The sequence below is a fragment of the Mauremys reevesii genome, linkage group 4, assembly GCF_016161935.1.
Source record: "Mauremys reevesii isolate NIE-2019 linkage group 4, ASM1616193v1, whole genome shotgun sequence".
Classification (NCBI taxonomy): Eukaryota; Metazoa; Chordata; order Testudines; family Geoemydidae; genus Mauremys; species Mauremys reevesii.
Genome location: NC_052626.1, coordinates 87,998,947 through 88,022,913, shown reverse-complemented (window position 1 = coordinate 88,022,913; position 23,967 = coordinate 87,998,947). Strand labels below are relative to the sequence as shown.

Sequence of the window (23,967 nt, the reverse complement as noted above, 5' to 3'; positions counted from 1 at the left end):
TTGATGAGTGTGGGTGGCAAGCAGCTCAGGCCTGGAATGCCATCTCTCTCTCTCTCTCTTTTTTTTTTTCCAGGCTAGTGTTTACAAGGGCGTGTGATGTTTACAGCTTTAAACCTGCAATTTACATAGCAAATACAAGAAAGAGAAAACATTTCTTCTTAGACAGGGATCCTAAAATGACATTATTTAAAACTACTACATTTGAGATTGTAGCGTCTCTTCCAGTCAACTGTTGGGCAGGGCTGCTGTGGGCTATTAAACAGCTGCATTCCATAGGTGATGGGCAGCACAGTACAGTTTGTACAATGCTTTATGTGCGTTTGATGAAAGGTGTTACATGCAGTATATGTACAATTATTACTACAGCTGGTCAGAAAAAACTTTGATGGAACCAAACAAGCTCCAACAATATGAAATCATCCCATTTCCACATTTTGGAAATTAAACATTTTGATTTGTCATTTTGAAATGACTTTTTGTTATTGTTTGTGTTATAAAGTAAACTAAAAATCAAAATGAAATGTTTTGATCAAAAAATTGGTTGGCATTTTCTTTTGTGGAGAATTTCTACATTTTTGGGCTAAGTTCCAATCTGAAGTGAAACCAAATTTCAAAATCCTTTACAAACTGAATTTCCTTCTCAATTGTATTATCATCATGCCTTAAAGCCAGAGCCATTCAAATTTCTATAAACAATACTAAGCTCTAAACAAGAATTATTTGATTGTGCTGAATAATTTTGAGAAAGAAAAACTGAGACTGGTTCCAGCCTTGGTAATATAATACAAACCAAGGTGTCTTCATATATGTGTTCATTTATATACATTGCTTGCATTCAAAAGCAGTCAATGTTTATGTTTGATGGACAGTTTCCTGTGGCAAAAGATTTGACTGTGTAGGACCATTGCATTGGGCACACCACAGGAGCATTATAATTCTCTATAATGAAAAAAAATCCTTTAAAAAGAACAGAAATCCAGTCAACACTACAGGAAAACAGAAAAGTGAGAACGTAATCGTATAGGAAAGTAGAAAACCCTAGCAGAAAAAAAGTTTGCTATATCATCGGGGCTCTTCAGATGGACAAAAATAGAGGTAAGAAGAAAATGCTCTCAGAGTCATTTTTAGAATCAGCTGTAGGGTGACCAGACGTCCCGATAAAATTGTGACTGTCCCAGTTTTGAGCCGTTTGTGCCACGTCCTGACCGAAGTACAGTTGAGACACCATTTGTCCCGATATTTTGTTTTGGGCGGTTGCTTCTGTCTTTGACGGCAAGACTTATTATCCTCTGCCGAAATGCCGCTGAAGAACATCAGCAACTGAAGGATCTTCTGCTGAATTGTGGAAGACTCGGACGGCTGAGTGTAACAATTAAAAAGCCGCCCCCCTCGTGGCGGTCCTGATATTTTATCGTTAGCATCTGCTCACCCTAATCAGCTGTGATTGTTTTATCATCAATTGAAAGACAATAGATGCTGAGTAGAAAGGCTACAAATACTTTTGTCATTGAAAAGTTAGCAGAGCATCACCAAGTTGTAGAGGAGCCTTTGCTGAAGTAACAGCAGCAATTGTTATGTAGAAAGAATTGACTTTTAGATAGCATCAGCTTGCAGCACAAAACCAATAATTACCTTTGCATATATGCAGCTTTCATTGAGTTTCTGAAGCGTGCAATTGCGTTCGCACATAGGGCACATGATGGTTTCATTTGCCTCGCAGATCTCTTTGCTTTAGCAGAAAGATGGGAAAATAAAGATGATAAAAAGGCTTTCAGCATCCTCCACATTTTTCAAGACCCAGGCCCATTTATATTCTTAATTGGTTTGTAACATGCCTAGACTGTGAAATAGGTTCATTAAAAATCTAATTTTCAATGATCAATTTAATTTAAGAGCCAAATTCTGGTCCCACTGAAATAAAGAGGAGCTTTACAAATAGCTTCAGTGCCAACAGGATTTGACCCTAAGCAAACACCACATCACCTTTGGACCTGATACTGTAGTCCCTACTTTTGCTAACCACACATGGATTTCAACAGAAGTATTACATGCAGTAGAACTGAAGGATTGGTCCCAGATATCTAACTATTTATAACACCCTTTAAAACACAGGGAGTAGATCCTCAGTTGATGTAAACTGGCATAGCTCTGTCAACATTAATGGAGCCATGTCAATTTACATCATCATCTGAAAGATCTGGCCTAGCATGTGTAAATTAAAAAAACCAAACATATCACATGGGCAGTGACAAGGGGTGAAATCCTGGTCCCAGTGAAGTCCAATGGAGATTTACACTTACTTAAATAGAGCCAGGATTTCACCCAAGATATTTAATGTCAAAAACATCTAATGCAGGTGGCACCTAGTTTTATAGGGGAGGGGTGATCTCAAAGGGTGGAGAACTTCTAGCATTTGTATTTCAAGTATTTGTGTTTAATTTTCCCCAAGACTGAATCATGTATGGGGACAAAATAAAATGATCCAGTCTTCTTATGACATTTCACTGGTTGGAAAAAAAAATAATTCTCAGATGATATAGTACTTCAGAAGGCCCTGGTGCTTAAGTACATGAGTAGTGTCATTGACTTCAATGGAACTATTAGCATTCTTAAAGTTAGGCACATGTTTGAGTACCTTGATCAGGACACACAGGAAAATAAAGCAGACACAGGGCTGGCTTTTAGAGCAGAAGACAGCAACTTTTAACAGAGTCACAGGTTAAAGCTAGAAGGGACCACTGGATCACCTAGTCTGACCTGTATATCACATGTAGGCCATCAATACCTGCACATTAATCCCAATAACTGAAATGAAACCAAAGACCTACAGCCCACAGGAGACTAGACTATTATGTGCCACAGGAAGAGAATAGGAAGGACCAAGGTGCACCAATGCCCAAGGCCCCCACAAAGCAGGGAAATGATTAAGTGAGATGTACCCAGTTAATCCTGGAAAGTGACCTAAACCCAAGGTCGCTGCCAGTATGAACTGCAGGAAAATTTCTTCCCAGCCCCACATAAACCCTGAGCAAGAACCAGCCAGCCAAGCACTTGAGAGAGATTGCTCGATTCCACCTCAGAGCCCCTCTCTGATGAATGTCCCATCTCCAGTCATGGCCATCCCTGATGCTTCAGAGGAAGGAGATTGAAAAAAAAAAAAACCCACACCACAAGACTCACCCAGAGTACAAAAAAAAAGACCTTCCTGACCCCTGCAGGTGGCCAGTTGAAACCCTGAAGCATGAGCTTTTAGGATCAGTAATGGGGATGAAGACTGTGTAATACCTCACTGTCCCACAAAATACTAGATATTTATTGTGGCTAAGGGCTTGGCTACACTTGCAAGTTGCAGCGCTGGTAGAGGCTTTCCAGTGCTGCAATTAGTAACCGTCCACACCTGCAAGGCACATCCAGCGCTGCAACTCCCTGGCTGCAGCGCTGGCTGTACACCTGGTCAGGTTGGGGTGTAGCGATTGCAGCGCTGGTGATCCAGCGTTGCTCATCAAGTGTGGACACACACCAGCGCTTTTATTGGCCTCCAGGGAATAAGGAGATATCTCAGAATGCTTTTAACTAAATTACTCTCTTTGTTTTGTTATGCAGCCTCTCTTTGTTTTGTTGTGAACTCCGATCGGAGCTCCGTTGAACTGCTTATCTAAAAAAAAAAAAAAAACACTGATCACAGCAAACAGGAGCTATCTGTACCTGGCTGTGAACGATCAAATGAGAGGCAGGGAGTGAATGTTTGCTTGACAGAGAAACAGCGTTGGATGCAGGCTGTTTGCAATTAAGACTAAGGGTTCGCGAACATTTGTGATTTTTCAATCCAGGAAGCAAACACACAGTGTTGGCTCCAAAAATCCACTCTCTCTATCTTCCCCGCTCCCTGTCACAGTACACCACCCTCCACCCCCCTCTTTTGAAAAGCACGTTGTTCCCACTTGAATGCTGGGATAGCTGCCCATAATGCAGCACTCCCAACAGCGCTGCAAATGCTGTAAATGTGGCCACACACCAGCGCTGGTAGCTGTGAGTGTGGCCACACACCAGCGCTGTTCCTGCACAGCTGCATGACCAGCGCTGTAACTCCCAGCGCTGCAACTTTCAAGTGTAGCCAAGCCCTAAGGGTGGTGTTAAATGGGCTCCTTGTTAAATAACCATATCAAGTGTTGGCCTCTTTAGCCTAACTCATAGGATTCAAACCACTTCTAAATCCTTTCCCCCTTCCTCCATGAGGGGCAATGAGGGTACAGATTAAGGGTATTCTAGTCTGCAAAGCCTTGCCCTTCTTCCTGCAGGCTAATAGGTATCCTGAATCCCCCACTCATGTGTACCTCTTGGAGCTGGCCCCTTTGAGTCTCAATGGACACTAGCCACAGGTTACTACAAAATTGCCAACTCCATTTAACACATCTTTTAAGTTCCTGTCCTAAGTCCTTATCTTTTTAGCGCTGGTCCAATCAAACATCTCTTTCCCCACCTGAACTGGGGCTGCAATGGCTCCCTGAGGCAGTAACACGTATAATACAAATGCAAAGGAGTCCAGTTTGATTTCGGTTTACACAAACTCTGCTGGATCTCATGGAATCTGAACTCACAGCTCTAATGGAAACTACCATATTGAACTTGGTATTTACAAATGTGCATTCACATTAAATCCCATTTCTGGAACAATAATGGTGCAGGCTGTGCTCTCTCCAATGATGTTTGTATGGGTTTTTAGCTAAATTTTCTCAGCAATTCCAGTCTCTAAATTATTAAATCTTATAAGAAAATTAGGAGTTGTCAAAGAAATTGTTCTAAAAAATCTCTGAGCAGGAGCAAGCACAGTAGCTGATTTCAGAGATGTGCATCAATGCATGCCTTTGTGTCTAGGAATAGAATTTGGACCTGTATCACAAGCCTTAATATGTAAGGGAATTTTCTTTCAAGCAGTTAACTGCAAAGAAAGATCTCTACAGTGTAGTATAATAGATGATGACAATATGAACCATAAAAAAACATAAGACAGATTGTGCTGCTGTAACTGAGAATTTAGACATTAAAGTATATAAAACATACAGTTGTAATCTATGAACGATGGTGCTGAAATCTTCATATAAATTCTGTTTTAAAACCCAGGTTTGTTTCCAACAGCTAAACTCAAAGAAAGTTACAGCAATACTAGCCCAGATGCTTATGAGCAATTCTCGGTTAAGTTATTAATTTTTTAGCAAATTTAGTGATCATGACAAATGTCAGGATGACTGCCCTTGCTGCTAAAATCCTCTGAGCAAGAACAGCATAGATAGAAGTGAAAGCATCCCCCTACTTCTTTGCCCAGTGAACATCAACCCTGACCTGAAGGGCCAACCCCTTTATTGGTCAATAGGTGCTTAAATCTCCATGGCCCATTCCATTCTTGGTCTTTCTGAGTTGAGGCTGTTGATAAGAGGAGCAATCATGGGCATGTTTCATGTGATGTGTAGAAATCTCTCAAATGAAAACTACTCTAAAAACAACAAAATTTCTTTCTACATTAGCCCCTGAACAAAGGTGAGGGGAAAATCTAGACCTGTCTTTGATTCTGATGTGTGGCTTAAATATACGGTTGGTTCTACACATAATTCATCTGAAGAAAAGAATGCAAAATATGGAAAGAATTAGAGCTATCAAGCGATTAATCGCACTATTAAACAATAGAATACCATTTATTTAAATATTTTTGGATGTTTTCTACATTTTCAAATATATTGATTTCAGTTATAACAGAATACAATTTGGACAGTGCTCACTTAACATTTATTTTTATTACAAATATTTGCACTGTAAAAAAACAAAAGTAATAGCATTTTTAAATTAACCTAATACAAATACTGTAGTGCAATCTCTATCATGAAAGTTGAACATACAAATGTAGAATTGTATGCCAAAAAACTGCCTTCAAAAATAAAACAATGTAGGCTCTAAAGTTCTATATGTCCACTCAGTCCTATTTCTTGTTCAGCCAATCGCTCAGAAAAACAAGTTTGTTTACATTTGCCAGAGATAATGCTGCCCACTTCATGCACTAAAGATTCATATGTCCCTTCATACTTCAACCACCATTCCAGAGGACATGTGTTCACTCTGATGATGGGTTCTGCTTGATAACAATCCAAAGCATGAGGACTGATGTATATTCATTTTCATCATCTGAATCAGATGCCACCAGCAAAGGGTTGATTTTCCCTTTTTGGTGTTTCGGGTTCTGTAGTTTCCACATTGGAGTGTTGCTCTTTTAAGACTTCTGAAAGCATGCTCCACCTCATCCTGCTCAGATTTTGGAAGGCACTTCAGATACTTAAACCTTGTGTCAAGTGCTGTAGCTATCTTTAGAAATCTCACATTGCTACCTTCTTTGCATTTTGTCAAATCTGCAGTGAAAGTGATCTTAAAATGAACACGTGCTGAGTTATCACCCGAGACTACTTATAACATGAAATATATGGCAGAATGTGGGTAAAACAGAGAAGGAGACATACAATGAGTTAAGTCACAAATACAATGAGTTAACTCCCCCAATGAGTTAAGTCACAAATTTAATTAACACAATTTTTTTACTGAGCGTCATCAGCATGGAAGCATGTCCTCTGGAATGGTGGCCAAAGCATGAAGGGGCATATAAATGTTTAGCACATCTGGCACATAAACACCTTGCAGTGCCGGCTACAGAAGTCCCATGCAAATGCCTGTTCTCAGTTTCTGGTGACATTGTAAAGAAGAAGAGGGCAGCATTATGTAACGATGCTGGTTCTGGCGGGACCCAACTGAGAGTGCCAATTCAGGACAAATTGCTTAAAGCGGGGCAGTTACAGCCCAAGGCTGGGGTTTTTCCACCTTTAAGGCAAATCAAACCAGCCAGACAAAGAGGACTTTGGTCTCACCCCACTGGCTAACCACAAGTCACACAAGCAATTCCCTTAAACACTCCAGTTTCCCAGTATCACCACCAGTGCCACTCATTATGGGGACAAATGGTTATGAAAACCAATACCCCAGTAAAAGAAAAAAGGCTCTCCTGATCCCAAAGGACCAAGCCCCAGACTCAGGTCAATATACAAATCAGATTTAACCCACAAATCACTTTAGAATCTAAAATCTAAAGGTTTATTCATAAATGAAAAAAAGATATAGATGAGAGCAAGGATTGGTTAAATGGAATCAATTACATACAGTAATGGCAAAGTTCTTGGTTCAGGCTTGCAGCAGCGATAGAATAAACCGCAGGTTTAAATCAAGTCTCTGGAGTACATCTACAGCTGGTATGGGTCATCAGTCCTTTGTGTAAAGCTTCCATTTGTAGCAAAGTCCCTCCAGAGGTATGAAGCAGGATTGAAGACCAGATGGAGATGAGGCATCAGCCTTTTATAGTCTTTTCCAGATGTAAAAACACCTCTTTGTCCTTACTGTGGAAAATTACAGCAAAATGGAGTCTGGAGTCACGTGGGCAAGTTCCTGCATACTTTGCTGAGTTACAAGGCGTATCTGCCTTCTCTCAATGGGTCAGTTGTGTAGCTGATGGTCCTTAATGGGCCATCAAGCAGGCTAGGCAGAGCTAACACCAACTTGTCTGGGATGTTTCCCAGAAGCATAGCATATGTTTGAAATACGGACAGTATAGAGCCAATATTCATAACTTCAACTACAAAATTGATACACACATATAGACAGCATAATCATAACCAGCAAACCATAACCTTGTCTTAGACACCTCATTTCCCCCCTCTTATACAAGATTTGGTGCCACTACAGGACTTTGGTTGCAACCATGTTCTATATGGTCCCATTTCAAATCAATAATGTGACACATTATCTGCTGTAAATGTAAACAAACTTGCTTGTCTTAGCTATTGGCTGAACAAGAAGTAGGACTAAATGGACTTACAGGTTCTAAAATTTTGCATTGTTTGTTTTTGAGTGCAGTTATGTAACAAAAAATCTACATTTGTAATTTTCACTTTTACGATAAAGAGATTACACTACAGTACTTGCATGAGGTGAACTGAAAAATATTCTCTTTTCATCATTTTTACAATGCAAATATTTGTAATAAAAATATAAAGTGAGCACTGTGCTGTAATTGAAATCAATATATTTGAAATTGTAGATATTTAATACATTTCAATTGGTATTCTATTTTTAACAGTATGATTAAACACGCAATGAATTGCAATTAATTTTTTTATCACAATTTTTTTGAGTTAATCCCGTGAATTAACTGCAATTAATCAACAGCCCAAGAAAGAATTTTAAGAGCTAGGAGGGCCTTCAATATGTTGCACACTTTAAATCCGTCTCACAACCTGGTCAAGAAATGGCAACTTTATCATTAAATATATACCACAATAGAAACAAAAAAACAAAAATATGGATCAAAATACTGCAGCTTCGTTTGTGCATGTATATAACTCAAACTCTGTGTCAAAGGTAATTTGATACAGATCCACTGGGTTTTTTCTGATATGGCTACATCCATATCCCAACAAAATCAAGGAACTAGCTGTCACCACTGGAAATCACAGGCTGAGGTTACCATGCATAGCAGCCCTAATACCAATGCGGAGCCCTGGCAACAAAGAATGGGACTTTTGATGGAATGATCTGCCTTGCCCATCAGCTGTCATAGGGAAATGAAAAGTCCTCTGGCTCACCAAGCGACTCTGCTGACACCAGTGAGAAAAACATGTTTTAAAATATGGGCCATATATTAATGTTTGTTGGAGATATTTATACTGTATAAAAGGTTGGTTTCTTTTTCAATTACTGTCTAATTGCGTCAGTTCTACAATGCAAGTAAATGGTACAATGGGGATAAAATGAAAAAGTCAAATGATCAAATTTGCTCCTGAACCACTAGAGGGAGGATTTGTATTTCCCAAGTAGCAGACTTTTACATAACCCTAACAGTTGAATTGATACTACTGAGCAAAGTGTAATTTTTGCAAAACCCGATTTGATCACTGAGCAGGGTTTTTTAAAAAAAAAAACAAAATAAAAAGAAAACACACACACATATACACACACACTTCGGTGAACACAGAGCAAAGAAATTAACAAGTTGTGTCACTGATGTCCATAAACAGTTTGTTTTACGAGCAAAATCCAAAGTGATGTTTACAGTTTGCACATTCCTGATAAGGGGCATTACTAGAATAAAAGTCAATCTGGCATCAATTGGTATTGTATTGAATAATCAAATTTTTGAATAGGTTTTGGGGCAATATGCCAATTTGTCAGATTGACATAATGCCCTGGCACATAATTAAAATGCTAAATGTTCATTGTTTTAATCCTGATAAAAACAGTCTTGGAGAAAACAATTTAGCCAGTATCCTGTGATGTACCTTGTGTGTGTGTGTGTAATGTAACATCTACAGAGTGCAAAACCAAATAATAAATTACTACCACCAGCTGGCATTTATATAGCATTTACTCTCTTCAAAGTGTTTTACAAACTTTAACTAAATAATCCTAGAACCATAGAATATAAAAATGGAAAAGAAAGACTTATGAGGTCATTTATTTCATCTTCTTGCTAATGGAGGATTCTTTGTTGTCTTCACAATCTAATTTACTAGTATTTTGTTTAATCTTTGCTACCCTACACCAGAATAGGCAGGGACATATTGTAATGAATGGGCTAGTTTGTGTGTGTATCACTGTCTTCTACTGTATAGAATTAGAACTGCTTAACTGAATGTCATGGACTATAAACAGCTAAAATACTTCAGCTCAAATGCTAGGGGCATGTGCTTTTGGAGCAAGATGATCTGAGTTCTATGCCTGCTGTCATTGCCATGCTGTGCAGCATAAAACTCATGTGCCTAGATGACCTAATTTGCTTGTGTTGAGCATTCCGACACCTCTATGTAGATAGTTTTCATGCTTCCTCTTGTAGAGGGCCAGTTTCCTTTTTTGTTTGGATAGGTCCTTCATAAAGCAAGGGAAAATAAGCATTTAAAAACAGGAAAATCTGATTGTAAAACTAGAAAAATAGCAAGAGGACACAGGGGGCAGATGTATCTGAAACTGCTTTCAACTCAGTTTTAAATTGATTCAATTTCATGTTGTGGGTTTGCCTTTCAAACTTACAACACAGAAAAAACAGTTAAACACCTCAGCACAATCAAATACATAATAATAATAATACATGGTGTTTGGCTGATATCATAACACCCAATGTTATCTGAAACGGTCAAATCTGAACATTTTGGTTCATAACAGGAAGCCTGACAAAGCTTTAATTGAGCACTGCAGGGGCGACAGTATCAGACTTTGTAAAATACAGGATAAAGATAGTTTAAAGAAAGGTAAAGTGCTCTTTGTTCAAAGGCTAAACTGCATTCATTTTCTACAAAATTTTGCTCCATTAAGGTAACAGTCTGAGCATGCAAAGTAGTAGTAACCACAGACTAAGCTTGATGTTCTGTTCTCATGGTTTATTGTTCTGCATTGAGGAGCTAATCACTCCTAATGGAAAGCTTTGGAAAGAAAAGTCTATCTTTAGAAACAGTTCTCCTTACAATATATCAGACATTTGCTTTAGCACAAATTCTCTTCACTTATTTCTTAAATTGATATCATTATCTCCTCCTGGGACAGACCCACATCAGGGTAAATTCACTTTACAACTTTGGTGGGTTTCATGCTGCACGGCACTTGACTGTGATCTCCCTTAGACCAGTATTAAATGAGTGTAACTCCATTGGCTACAGTGGAGTTGGCTTTTAATTTACACCAATGTAACTGAGAGAAGAATTAAGTTCAGAGTTTCAATTACATCCCTTTTGGTGGGAAAGGTTTGCATGGAAGGATAGAGGTTGAAGTTCTGGAACTGCACTGATGCACCCAGATCTATATGCAATCCCATACTCCAGTCCACAGATCATGAGAGAGAATTTTCATGAGTTCATCTCACTATAGTGAGAACCATTAATGGGTGGTCATTTGCAATTACTTATCTTCAACACCGTATTTGCTGTATTTCCTTGTACACAGAGTTGGAAATGCTGCAAACGCAGCCATAAATTTAGCTACTATGAATGGTAAATGTCCAGTTTTTGATATAAATTGTTACACAGAGGGGATGTAGCTGATAACATAATTGAATCCTCAATTTGATTATTATGAAATGCTATAAGTCTAGCAAATGGTTAAAGTTTGATTGAAGAGATGCAACATTTGGTTTAGGTTGTGCCTGGCTGCTACTTGCATTTTCAACAATGGAACTGGCAAGAATAACTGTCTATTGTGGTTTTAAAAATAGGATTTTATTGTGCATCATACCTTACTTGGCTAGAATCCATGGTAAACAATCCATAAAGGAAAACAAACAGCCCGACAAGTGCAGCAGGAATGAGCATTCCAGTGTACCATCCCAACCAAGCAAAATAAAGACCAATTTTTTCACCAAAATACCGCCTGTGTGAAGTAAAAACAAACAGTTTGAAGTAAATGATCATGCCCATCTTGATAGCATTACAGGAATCCTAAAAGGAAATAATCATTATTAGGTTTATTTTCATGTATCATCTTTTTAGTAGCACTTGTGCAAAATACAATTTTATTTCACTCTGACATAATACTTTAGTGGCACTAATTGCAGTCTAAACAATACACATATCCTATAAGGAAACAGCTGGAGTGCACTACAATTTTACACTGTTGCAATGATTTAGAGTAGTCAGTAACTTCAGCTCTGGTAAAAGTAGGAATTATAAAACAGCACGTTTGTTAGTATTAAATTCAGAAGAGTTGGACATATTGTTATGCAAATACTATTGTGTAACAAAATTACAGAACCCGGCCTGTAGAACTAACATGCAGCTGATATCTCCAGCTGGTCACCAACTTGCACTCCACTTCCCATGACCCGCTGTAGACAAAGACATGGGAAGTTCTGCCTCAAGAGTTTGACAGACAGCAGCTCCATGACTCCTGATTGGCTCCCTGCCCTATATAAACCCAAGGTGTGTTCCAGGAAGTGTCCCAGCAACAGTGTGGATCTTCTGTAGCTGCCATTACTGTTCCTGCTCCTTGCTCTTGAATTCTTGGCTTGATTTGGACTTTGATTCCTGACTCAGACCCTGAAACCTGACTCAGACTGTGACCCACGGTATGAGCTCTGACCTGGACCTGCCTACAAACTCTTCTGGTATTCCCAGTCTCAGATTTGCCCCTGCTCTGACTCTTGGCCTTGACTGCCTGTGCTGGGATCCTGATAAGCAAGATGACAAAGAGCCCATTCTCTATAGCATGTAGTCCACTATAAAAAAAAACGTATGGTGGATTGTCACAGAAATCTACTGTTAGAGCAAAGTGGTATTACATGGTGAACATGAGTTCAAGATTCATCCTTAATTCTTCAAGAATGGGCCAAAAGTTGCCAGAAGAGCTGAGATGGCAGCGAACATGGCTAGAAAATAAGGCACTGAACCTACAATTTGGTCAGGACAGAAGGACCCCTATACCCATGTGCAGGCCCCTTGTCTTCTATGGGACTCTGTGGGGACATAAGGGCCCACCCACATGCATCAGATTGCAGGATGAGGACCTAAAATTAACTAGAAATTGACAGTAAGCAGAAATGAAATTGACTTTGCTTATCTTGAACAGTGAATACAGACAAGTGAAAAAGAAAACACCAGCATTAATTACAGGGAAAAACTGATTTCTAACATTCTTTTAGTTTTAATAAGCCCTGGTGTTAATAGTAAGATAGGTAAAAGAAATGAAACAAATTTCAACACTGATCGTATCAAAACTAGATTTTTTGTTTTAAACTTCATCAACATTTCTCTCATAAACCCTCGTCCATGCAAATTGATCCAGGTGGTAGCCATTTGACACTACATTGATTTCAAAAGGTCTCTGGCTAGAGAAAGGGTCTGTCTGTGCCAATCAGATTGCAGAACTGAGCCTTAGGCCTTCTCTCTGCAAGTTGTTCCATGAGGGTGAATCTCTCCAACATCGTGGATCCTACTGAAATCAGTAAGACTACACACGGATCCACCAACACTGAACAGCTAGCAGGACCGAGGCCATGTATTGTAATACCAAGTAGCTAAACTCTATCAAGAAAGCAAAAGGACACATTTTTGCTCAAAAAGTTTTGTTTATTTTAAATATAAAATCCCTGTAATTTTCAGCAGAATGGGTAGGCTACTGCTGCCTAGCTTTTCACATAATTGAAACAAGTTGTGTTACATTGTATGAGTACCTGATTAAATCCAGAGGCTGGTATTTGTACCACATTCCCCACCGTGCCCAGCGCTCATATAATAGGTGTCTGTGATTTTGAGCTCCATGTGTTTTGATGGGATGTCTGCTCTTGTGGCTTCCCTGAATCATAGAAAGAAATAAAAAGATATTTGTGTCACTGGGCAAGAAAGAGGCATTAAAAAGATGGCATTTGGATTCAAATATAAATAAGGACATTACTTTTCTGATGACACAGATTTGTTGGTTCATTTATTACGAATAGTTACAAAAAATCCTGAGTTTATTGTTAAGCCTGATATAGTAGAGGTGGTTACAAACTTCTCTGCAATGACGTATTTCCTCCGGGAGATTTAAAGACCAGTGCCAAATTACTCTTTCCTGACCAACTAGACCCCCCCCCACTTTTCAGTGGGGACGCACAGCTTCAAGTCTAGTATTTGTAGGTCCTGGATATATGGTCATTTGTATATGCATTTATATTCTTCAAATGCTTTTAAATACGGGCATATTTTGCTTCCCTGTGTAATTCCACTGATTTCCAATGCGGGGCCCAGTTCTTTTCATCTGGGTAACTCCGTGATTTTACTGGAGTTACTTATGATTTACAGAGAATCGGTAATAACTTTTGTACAAAGATTATTGTAATAGTGTGAAGGGTGTGAATACAGGGGTTCATTCTGTCACACAAGTCCCTTGTCTATCTTTGATATTCCTTGTCATAGATAATGGAAACAACATGAGAAGATCAGAGCTGGTACTATTTTCTCCCTGAGGCATTAAAAACAAAACTGACCAGAGAGGAATACAAACATTTTTACCCAAACAACACTTTTATTTGGCTTTGTCTGGATTCCATTACAGTTTAACATACAGCGTTAAACTCTAAAATAAAATAAAAAGTTATGATGCAGAATTTTCAGGCCCTTCCTAAGTGAAGTCACCAATCTTCCACGGTTCTACATTCATTTTACTCTGACCATAAGGCAGCATGCCAGTTTACGGCCATGTTTTCATTTAGTAAGGCATATAATTCTACTGGCCATTCTCTTGCATGTAATGGCATTATGAAGTATGGACTGATTTAGTACACTAGTTTGAAGAGAATGTACAGTCCATTAAATGCTCCAAAGCACCGCTGGGTTGCATTCATTTTAAAATTTCAAAACCCAATCATTTTTACAGTTATTTTCTTGAAAATATTCTTCCATTATTTAAAAGGCATCTTTTATTCTCTCTTCTCAAACCCAGCACAGCTTAACGGCATGACATGACTTGCAGTATAGGCAAGCTGCACCCAATTTTCAATACCACAAAATGTTCATGCCGAGAACCACTAATGGTCCTGCATAGTATGAACTGTAAAATGCATCTAACAACAACTTCTCAATTGGTATTATTTATGAGCCTGCCACCGGTGGTGGGCCAGCATTAGAAGGGATACATTGTGATGGGAAAAGATGAGAAAGCAATGTGTAAGACTGACAACCAGCTTCCATCCTGCTGTAAAATGTCTTTTGTCCTATTCAGCCAAGTGCTTCCTTTCTGGAGAGTGCTACCCTCCACCCTCGAGTGAATAGCAATGATCCAGCAACCAGCTAGAGGGGTTACAGTTCACCATCTCAGAAAGGAGTCCAGTATTGCATGAAATCCACTTCACTAGTTGACTCCTCAAGTCAAGCAAATCATAGTTCCATTCCATAGGCAGGAGGGGAGGCATAGTTGGCTGCCTTGGTAGGAGGCCCAGGATTGATTTTATGACTCTTCAGCCAGTTCAGAGATGTCCCTTCAAGGTTAGCAGTCAGTCACACATGTTGAACCTTGTAGAGTTAAAGATTCTTCTCTCTCTCTCTTTTTAAAGATTTGTCAAGCTTGTTTGAGTTTGTGAACCTTCACTTCCCTATAATGTAAATGCATAGTTCCCAAACTGTCCTAACCCTTCCTTCCCAACTCTGTGCTTAAAGTAAGAGTCAAGACAAAAACACAGTAAAGGGTCACATTCTACTCAGTCACGCCCAGGCAATCCCGAAGTCAGTATGGAATCATGGGTGTAACTCATTACAAAAATGGGCCTAATGTGGTTTTCTAGCTAAAGAGGAGCCTCTTACCCACCTATCCCGCTAAGCAAGCCGTAAATGGGTGCCATAAATAAAGCAGAACTGTGCTAATATTTTTATTAGAATTTCTCTCTTCTCCTTTTTTCCACTGGTTTGCCACAGCAAAACATGAACACAATAACACTCACATTGGAGTTGAACTTTTAACTTACTGTATATAATGAGGTGGAAATTCAAAATAAAAAAGTTGTTTATACCTAGTCTTTCATGCAGTTCTTTGCAATAAAAGGATCAGCACAATTGCAATAAAATAATTGCTCACTAATGTGAATGAATAAATAAATAAGTAAAATAAACAAATTTGTTGAAGTAATAATTTGCAATATAACTAGAGACAGTCATTTACACTATAAAAAGAAGCATATTTGTGAGAGAGTGTGGTTGTAGAAGTGAGAAAGCTTTCACAGTTATGAGGATTTTTTTCTTCCACTAGAACTGTTAGTATTCCCCTAAAGTCGATAACATCTAGCTGAAGCATGAATAATGAAAATGTGAATGGTATGTCCAGAGTACTGATCTTTTATCCTCCCCTGCATTAAACTGTTAATATCAAGAGCAGTTCTTTATCCAACAACCTGGGAAATTTAAGTCACTTTGAAACACAATGTGGTGTATCACATTCTCAGCTAAAGCAATCTCATGTCTCATAAACTGTCCATGTTACAAATGGTCTGATCATGACATGAAACTCAGTGTAAAGTTCTGCCCTTAATTAGAAAGAACACTAAAGACTTACGACTTCTTTCCTTCTTTCAGCCATTTAGGGCCTGACCCAATGCCCTCTGGAATCAATGGGAGTCTTCATTGATTTAAATGGGCATTATATCAGATCCTTAATTTATTGATGGGACTATTTTCAAGGTAAAGTTCTATACAACTATAGAGAAATTGTTTGCACTGCAAATTTTAGTATCAGTTTTCCTGTATTTGATCCACTGGAAAGCAAATTAGAAAAACAGAACATTTTGTATAAAACATGTAACAATAATTTGAACTAATTGCAACAATTTATGTTCTCTTTAACAATCTCAGAGGCAATGTCGATTTAAAAATGTACTTAATACAGGACCATTTTAACTCAATGGGAGAACATCCCAGAAAGTTATTACTGTACATTAGACTAGATAAATATCCAAGCTAGGCCCATATCAATGTTGGGAGTGTTATAAATAAAAAGCCTTATCAGAATGCAAAGTAAAATAAAAACATCATAAAGCAAATTTATAGTTAAAATAGGATCTCAATGTTAAAAATAACTTGTACTTTAAACATAACACTTAAGGCAAAACTAAACCAGCTACCTCATGTGGTGGAAATGCCGCTTCATATGTTCCATTATTGAGTAATCTATTAATACCTAAGCAGAAGAAAAAAATGAGTTTCAATATCAGTTTTTATACATGCTGTTTCAAGAGCTATTGAATTTCAGCCTATGAATTGAGGAAATGTGACAATGCTAAATAATTGGGTTACTGTTTTTAAAAAAGGCAATAATCAGTCCTGTGCACAAGTAGAACAACTGTTCATTGTCATTAAGCGTGAAGTTGTGGCTCTTCTTGCTTCCTCAAGATACATGGCTCTTTCTAACTTCAGAGACCTCCAGAGGCTAGTCTCTATACTCTTTTCTTCTGTGGTTCTTTAAGGCAGCTCTTCAGTGAATGAGGCCCTCTCTAGGGGATAACCAAGGAACTGCCCTACCATTGAAAAACAGGAGGTTTGGACAACTACTCAGGAACCCTGATGGGGGGCACCCAAAGTCAATAGTCTCCCGGACAACCCCAAAGAAATCAGGACTTTCAACAGGTCAGAGTGCTGTGCTCTCAAAGACATACCCCGAATCTGCTACCATTGATCTTAATGGGAGTACTGCCATTGGTTTCAATGGAAATAGGTTTGGGTCCCAATTGTCCTCTATTTGCCATGTTTTTTTTAGGTGTGCTGCTGCTTTGCTTCCAAGAAAATTTCTCCAGGCAAATGAAAACAGCAGCAAACCTCCAGCCCACCCCATTCACATCAAAGCCATTTAATAGCTAACATTCAAAGGCAGCTGTTTCTATTTTTCCTAAAATTTCAAATTAAAACAAAGGGAATTAAATGCATCCCTCCCATGAAATATAACCCTGTCACTGGGCCAGATATTCTGCTGCTTTGTGCTGCACTACAGGCATAATTTAGGCTTAAAACTGGTTTCACTGGACTAGGAAGGATGATCACTCATAAGGTGGTTCTCCAGGTGGCATAAAGCCAGCATAGAATAGGTACCCCTCCCTTCCCTGCTGCTGGCATAGCAAGGAAAAAGGTATGTGGTCAGGATGCATTGTGTTACATCCATTCCAAGCAGCATTTTCAGCCTCCTCCAGCTGTTGGAGCCTAGTGCATTTTAATTCAGACTTCACTAACAGCTAAGCAATGACAAGTACACAGAGCAGAAGAAGGATCAAGTAATGCAAAGGACACCTTTAAACCACATTTGCCCACCCTTCCCAGCAATTTTGCAGTTTGGCTGTAGATTTGAGGTTCTGGCCCACTACGTTAATGCAATGCTAAGGTTACACGTACACAAAATGTTAGAAAATACAGAAGCTAAGATTCTCAAAGTGACCTGAATTCATCCCTGTTTCACCTTGAATATATGGCACCTTCCATTACCAGTTAGGCTATTAAATGTATATACAGTTCATACAAGGTGGATGAGTTAATGTTATCATAACTTTAGCACTCTAATATTTGGGGTTTAAATATCATATTCTTGCATTTATATGAATAGGTTTAGCTTTTCTTCTGTGGGTGTTTGCAGGAAATTGAACAAATGCTTTAGGAAAATCTACAATATTTGGTATAAATTACACTTGTTTTCCCACAAGAAGAGTGAATTATAACCAGGATCATTGCTGTGAACACTAGTACCCTCTGAAATATGAAGCATAAACAAATATAAATTCTTAAAATGCAAAGTAACATATAGTGTACTTATACCTTTTGACAGGAACTGTTCTAACAGCTAATCAGAAGTGAAGCTGAACCATACGAAGCTTTCATCTTCTATGAGGAACACTACTGTATTAATAGCTAACACTACTGGTTTGAATTTAACCATAAGACAACACTGCACGTCTACAAACAAATGCTTTCACTGGCTAAACAAGAATATCTATTTATCCATCAAATTTATAAAATATTTTATGAACCCAATAATCAGAAAATATTGTTGATTTTCACTGAATAACTTAATTAGCAGCTTGCAATGATCAATCAGCTCTATTACTGACAATGTCATTCTATGAATACTGGCAATATTTATTTAGTTTATTTAATGAACACTTTTTCTTTAGTTTATAGAAAGATATTAGTACTCGTCATAAGATCCAATTTATATTTTTCTAAGTATCAGAATTCTTACCCATTTTTGATTTGCCATCTTCATACTTCGTTCTCTGGAGCATGTGGTGCACTATTCTACTTCTTGTGGAGTTGCTGAAGAAGCTGTCTTTGTTGTTTATTGTAAAGCTGTTTAAATATAAAAAGGCATCATTTTAAGCAATCCACAGCTTTCGAAGCACAACTATCCAACAGTTTCTTTTTACCATACTGTACATATATAATAGTAATATACAGTTATTACATAAGATGCAGTGATTTACATTTTCAAAGAGTCCTTTCAACACCCTGGAGAAATAGCACATATCATCCCCATTTTACTGATGGGAGAATGGTCACAGACATTAAGACCAAAATTCTCATTAAGGGATCAGTGATTTGAGATGCCTCAGTTTTTGGGTGTCCAACTAGAACAGGGGTCTCAAACATGTGGCCTCCAGAGTTATTTCCTGCAGCCCGCTATAGGCACCAACTCCACCGGCAGCCAAGCTCCCCTCAGCCCCTGCCGCCCCCCGGCAAGCACGCTGCATTCCCACTCCTCTGCATACCTCCCAGCACTTCCCGCCACCAAACAGCTGTTTGGCAGTGCTTAGGACTTTCCAGGAGGGAGGGGGGGAGGAGCAGGGATGCTGCGCGCTCAGGGGACAAGGCGGAGAAGAGGCAGGGCCGGGGCGGGGATTTGGGGAAGGGGTTGGAATAGGGGCAGGGAGGGGCAGAGTTGGGTCCAGGCCTTTGGGGAAGGGGTTGGAATAGGGGCAGGGAGGGGCGGAGTTGGGTCCAGGCCTTTGGGGAAGGGGTTGGAATAGGGGCGGGGAAGGGGTGGGAAGAGGTGGGGCAGAGGCTTGGCCTCATGGAAGGAGTGGAGTGGGGGCGGGGCCTAGGGGGCTTTTGTATCTTTGTATGAAAAGGTTTCAGTGATGCAGCCCTCGGGCCAATGTACTAGTCCTCATGTAGCCCTCATGGTGACTGGAGTTTGAGATTCCTGAACTAGAAACATCTCAGGCCTGATTTTCAGAAGTACTGAGTTTTCTCAAATCCAGCTGAAGTCAATGGGAATTACAGATGTTCAGCACAATCCAGGGTCATAAAATTGCTGGAAAGGCAGCTTACCCAAGGGATGTTGGTAGGGATGGACTTTGACCTCTTGAGGTCCCTTCCATCCCACATTGACTCTGTGATAAGTGCAACTCTAATGCAACTCACCATCTGGGCTGAGATGTCTCAAGTTGGGCACTAATAATAGAAGAGAGTTTTTAACACAAGAATGGCCATACTGGGTCAGACCAAAGGTCCATCTAGCCCAGTATGCTAACTTCCGACAGTGTCTAATGCCAGGTGCCCCAAAGGGAATGAACAGAACAGGTAATCATCAAGTGATCCATCCCGTGTTGCCTATTCCCAGCTTCTGGCAAACAGAAGCTAAGGATACCATCCCTGTCCATCCTGGCTAATAACCATTGATGGACCTATCCTCCATGAACTTATCTAGTACTTTTTTGAACCCTGCTATAGTCTTGGCCTTCACAACATCCTCTGGCAAGGAGTTCCACAGGTTGACTGTGTGTTGTGAGAAAAAATACTTATTTTTTTTTGGCCTAAGTGATTGGTCTAATGCCACACAGTGAATCATTGGCTGGGATTAGAATTTAGCTGCTCCTGGTATCATGTGCTGTCCACTAGAATTCGCATGAATTTATGGCTCCATTCAAGAGAAGTCAAGCTTTAATTCTACTTTATTAAAATCTTAAGATTAAATAAAAACCAGAAGAGGCATAATACATTAAAATCATTTTAAAGTCTATCACTGCATTATGCATTACAACAAGGAACATTATTCCATAGTACAGCAAAAGCAGAGATGATATGTTAGCCTTAACAGATATGTTTACCATTTTTAGGTTGTGTATAGAAGATTAAGGGTTTTCTCTACATATCTGAGGCAGGAGCATTTGTTGCATACACAGCTGGCTAAAATCCAAAGTCAGTGTTTTCAGTGTGTTCCCAGGGTTTTCCTTCTGTTTCAGCTGAGGGAATACTCTCAGATTTAGCCCAGCTGTTTCTTGAATATGCAAAAACAACCCAGGAGTATTTGTGTTTAATAATGTAAGAGGAGACAGAATAGCATGCTCCTATTGGAGCCAAATTTTGCCCCTACACTATCTGCTGAACTATACTGCCATCAATGGAAGTCACTAGTGAGTATCAGAGGACAGAATATGGCCCTAAGAAAACCAACAGGAAACAGCAAGCCTGACACCATGTGTTTGTCAGTGACCATCTGTTAGTGATTGCCTTTCTGTCACCTGGAGAGAAGAAATGAGAAAATAAAATGGGAACATGGATCTCTGCTGTTGCATTCCCAATACCAACACTTACTGGTGGATCCGCGCTCGGCTAAAGGGTGCTGTGTAACAATCTGTCTCTTCCAGGTCAGGGAGGGCCTCCTTGTCAAGCTTCATTGGATTTCTGGGCAACCAACTTTTCAGCTCTCTGATATTCCTCTGCAAACTGGAACAATGACAAGTTAGACTTATGCTCCCAGCTGCACATCACTTTTGTTGCCATCATAGCTATATATGCTGGATGAGAATGAACTATAAGCTTGAAATGAAAGCAAGAGTGTGATTATTTTTTTCTAAATTACTAAACCAAAATAAAGTCAATGCTTACATTATTTGTGACCCAATCTTCGGACCGCACTCAGACACCATTCCCACTGCCATCAACAGGAGTTTTGTCAAGCAAGCATGGCAGGATTTGGCCATGTTAAAGTGGCACACTCAGGGGGAAGGTAATAGCATACTGCTTTAGAGAATGACTCTCTGTGTTGCAATTCCTTCCCAAGGTAGCTTGTTTGGAGCAATTACAATGTCCACCCTTACTTAAGGATATGCTTAAAGGCCCAATCTAGAGCTTTATCTAAGATATAAACACAAACCCTTTAGATACCTCATACAAATTTCCCTCTTAAAATGAGAATTAAAAATATAGTCCTTAATTGTATATTTATGAACCTAGTCCCTGGCACATGTAATTAAATCTCCATATGATTTGTAGAGCTCTGTCAAAATCTACATATTATGGACAAGGACAAGTGCAGAGTCCTGCACTTAGGACGGAAGAATCCCATGCACTGCTACAGACTAGGGACCGAATGGCTGGGCAGCAGTTCTGCAGAAAAGGACCTAGGGGTTATGGTGGACGAAAAGCTGAATATGAGTCAACAGTGTGCCCTTGTTGCCAAGAAGGCTAATGGCATTTTGGGTTGTATAAGTAGGGGCATTTCCAGCAGATCGAGGGATGTGATCATTCCCCTCTACTCAGCACTGGTGAGGCCTCATTTGGAGTACCGTGTCCTGTTTTGGGCCCCACACTACAAGAAGGATGTGGATAAATTGGAGAGAGTCCAGCGGAGGGCAACAAAAATGATTAGGGGGCTGGAGCACATGACTTATGAGGAGAGGCTGAGGGAACTGGAATTGTTTAGTCTGCAGAAGAGAAGAATGAGGGGGGATTTGATAGCTGCTTTCAACTACCTGAAAGGGGGTTCCAAAGAGGATGGATCTAGACTGTTCTCAGTGGTAGAAGATGACAGAACAAGGAGTAATGGTCTCAAGTTGCAGAGGGGGAGGTTTAGATTGGACATTAGGAAAAACTTTTTCACTAGTAGGGTGGTGAAGAACTGGAATGGGTTACCTAGGGAGGTAGTGGAATCTCCTTCCTTAGAGGTTTTTAAGGTCAGGCTTGACAAAGACCTGGCTGGGATGATTTAGTTGGGTTGGTCCTGCTTTGAGCAGGGGGTTGGACTAGATGACCTCCTGAGGTCCCTTCCAACCCTGAGATTCTATGATATCCCATCAGAGTATAAGCACAAATCAAGTAAAACAAGAATACTTTAGAGCAAGATGAAACATTTTCACATTCAGCATTTAGACAAAAACTGATGATAATTTTCTGCAATTTTCTAAAGATTCAGGTTTCACAGGTTATTATAGGATTTAGTTCTATGTCTGTGCTTAGTCTTTATATAGGCAAGACTCCCTGACTCCCCCATTAGAGATGTGCTTACATAAGGATGTCAGAACTCAGTTTATAGAAATTAGAGATGGAAGAGATCTATTAGGTAATCTAGTTAATTCCCCAACAATGACAATTCTTCCCTTCAGATTTGCCTGATCCTGTATTTCTTGCACCTCCAAACTCTCCTCCCATTGAAGTGAATGGGAATTTTGTGTGTTCAAGGAACACTGGATTGGGTTTCATGTTATGATATATTGTATCTTTGGAGGCATGGCTGAGTGTCCAGACACCCTAACTACAGCTATATTTTTCAACTGGGTTAAGGCCTGGTTTCCACAAGTTACATCTGCATTTGTACCCACAAAATGAATCCAGAGCACAACTCTGGGTACTTACTCTTATAACCATCTAATTTACATCTGCAATTAAACTACTAATTGGGTATGGTGGTCAGAGATACAACTACTTGGAATGAGCCCACTTTTTTGTTATGAGAGCAAAAATGTAGGCATGAGTTTTGCACCTGCAATTTGAACTTAGAAAGGGAGACTGCCCTTCAGAAAAATTACCTCTCACAATCAGCAAAGAAACACAGTACAAAAGAAACGCCAATAACTAGTGCTACCAAATAAATAAATAAATAAATGTGCACATTTATTATTTAGAATTGTAAAATGTAGAGCCAGACTCTCATATAATCCTAATGAGGCCATTTGCATCTAGCAATTAAAGTTATGGGGAAATATTTTACATCTGCATGAAAATATCCCATGAATTAAGCTGAAAGAAAAGTGGAATATAAGTGTGATTGCTGAAAAAGCTTATTTTAAATTGGCAGCAGGCTGCACAGTAAAAGCACTCAGGCTTTTCCATTAATTTTTTATTTTCAGGGAGAATCTAACATGAAAAAAAGCTTCAGGGTGACACTTAGAAGCATGAAGTTTCCCAGTCCAATTGCATATTTGCTTATTTATTTTTTCCAAAAAAGCTGTCTGGTTTTAAATTGCAAAAAACAAAAACCAACCACCCCTATACCCACTGCTGCTGTGGAAAGACCCAATCTTGCAAATGTACACTTGAGTCTAATAGAGCTGAGTCACAGGAATAAAGTTGCTCAGATGTATAAGCATTTGCAGGACAAGGCCATACGATTTTACTTTTCAGATTAGTCTGTCTCCTACTAGGGTTTTACACACTGCAAACACATTTTTGC

General features: G+C 39.3%; 1 protein-coding gene across 9 annotated transcripts in view; it reads right to left on the bottom strand.

The window, feature by feature from the left end:
- ANO3 (anoctamin 3) overlaps positions 1-23,967 on the bottom strand; it is a 421,744-nt gene that overhangs the window by 50,465 nt on the left and 347,312 nt on the right. For all 9 annotated transcript variants that reach the window (XM_039536552.1, XM_039536545.1, XM_039536546.1 and 6 more), the window contains 6 exons: positions 21,111-21,242; positions 18,757-18,863; positions 16,658-16,713; positions 13,241-13,362; positions 11,308-11,442; positions 1,633-1,729 (listed from right to left, as the gene is read on the bottom strand). In XM_039536552.1, the coding sequence (XP_039392486.1) occupies positions 1,633-1,729; positions 11,308-11,442; positions 13,241-13,362; positions 16,658-16,713; positions 18,757-18,863; positions 21,111-21,242 (649 nt within the window). The remainder of the gene's footprint in view (positions 1-1,632; positions 1,730-11,307; positions 11,443-13,240; positions 13,363-16,657; positions 16,714-18,756; positions 18,864-21,110; positions 21,243-23,967) is intronic.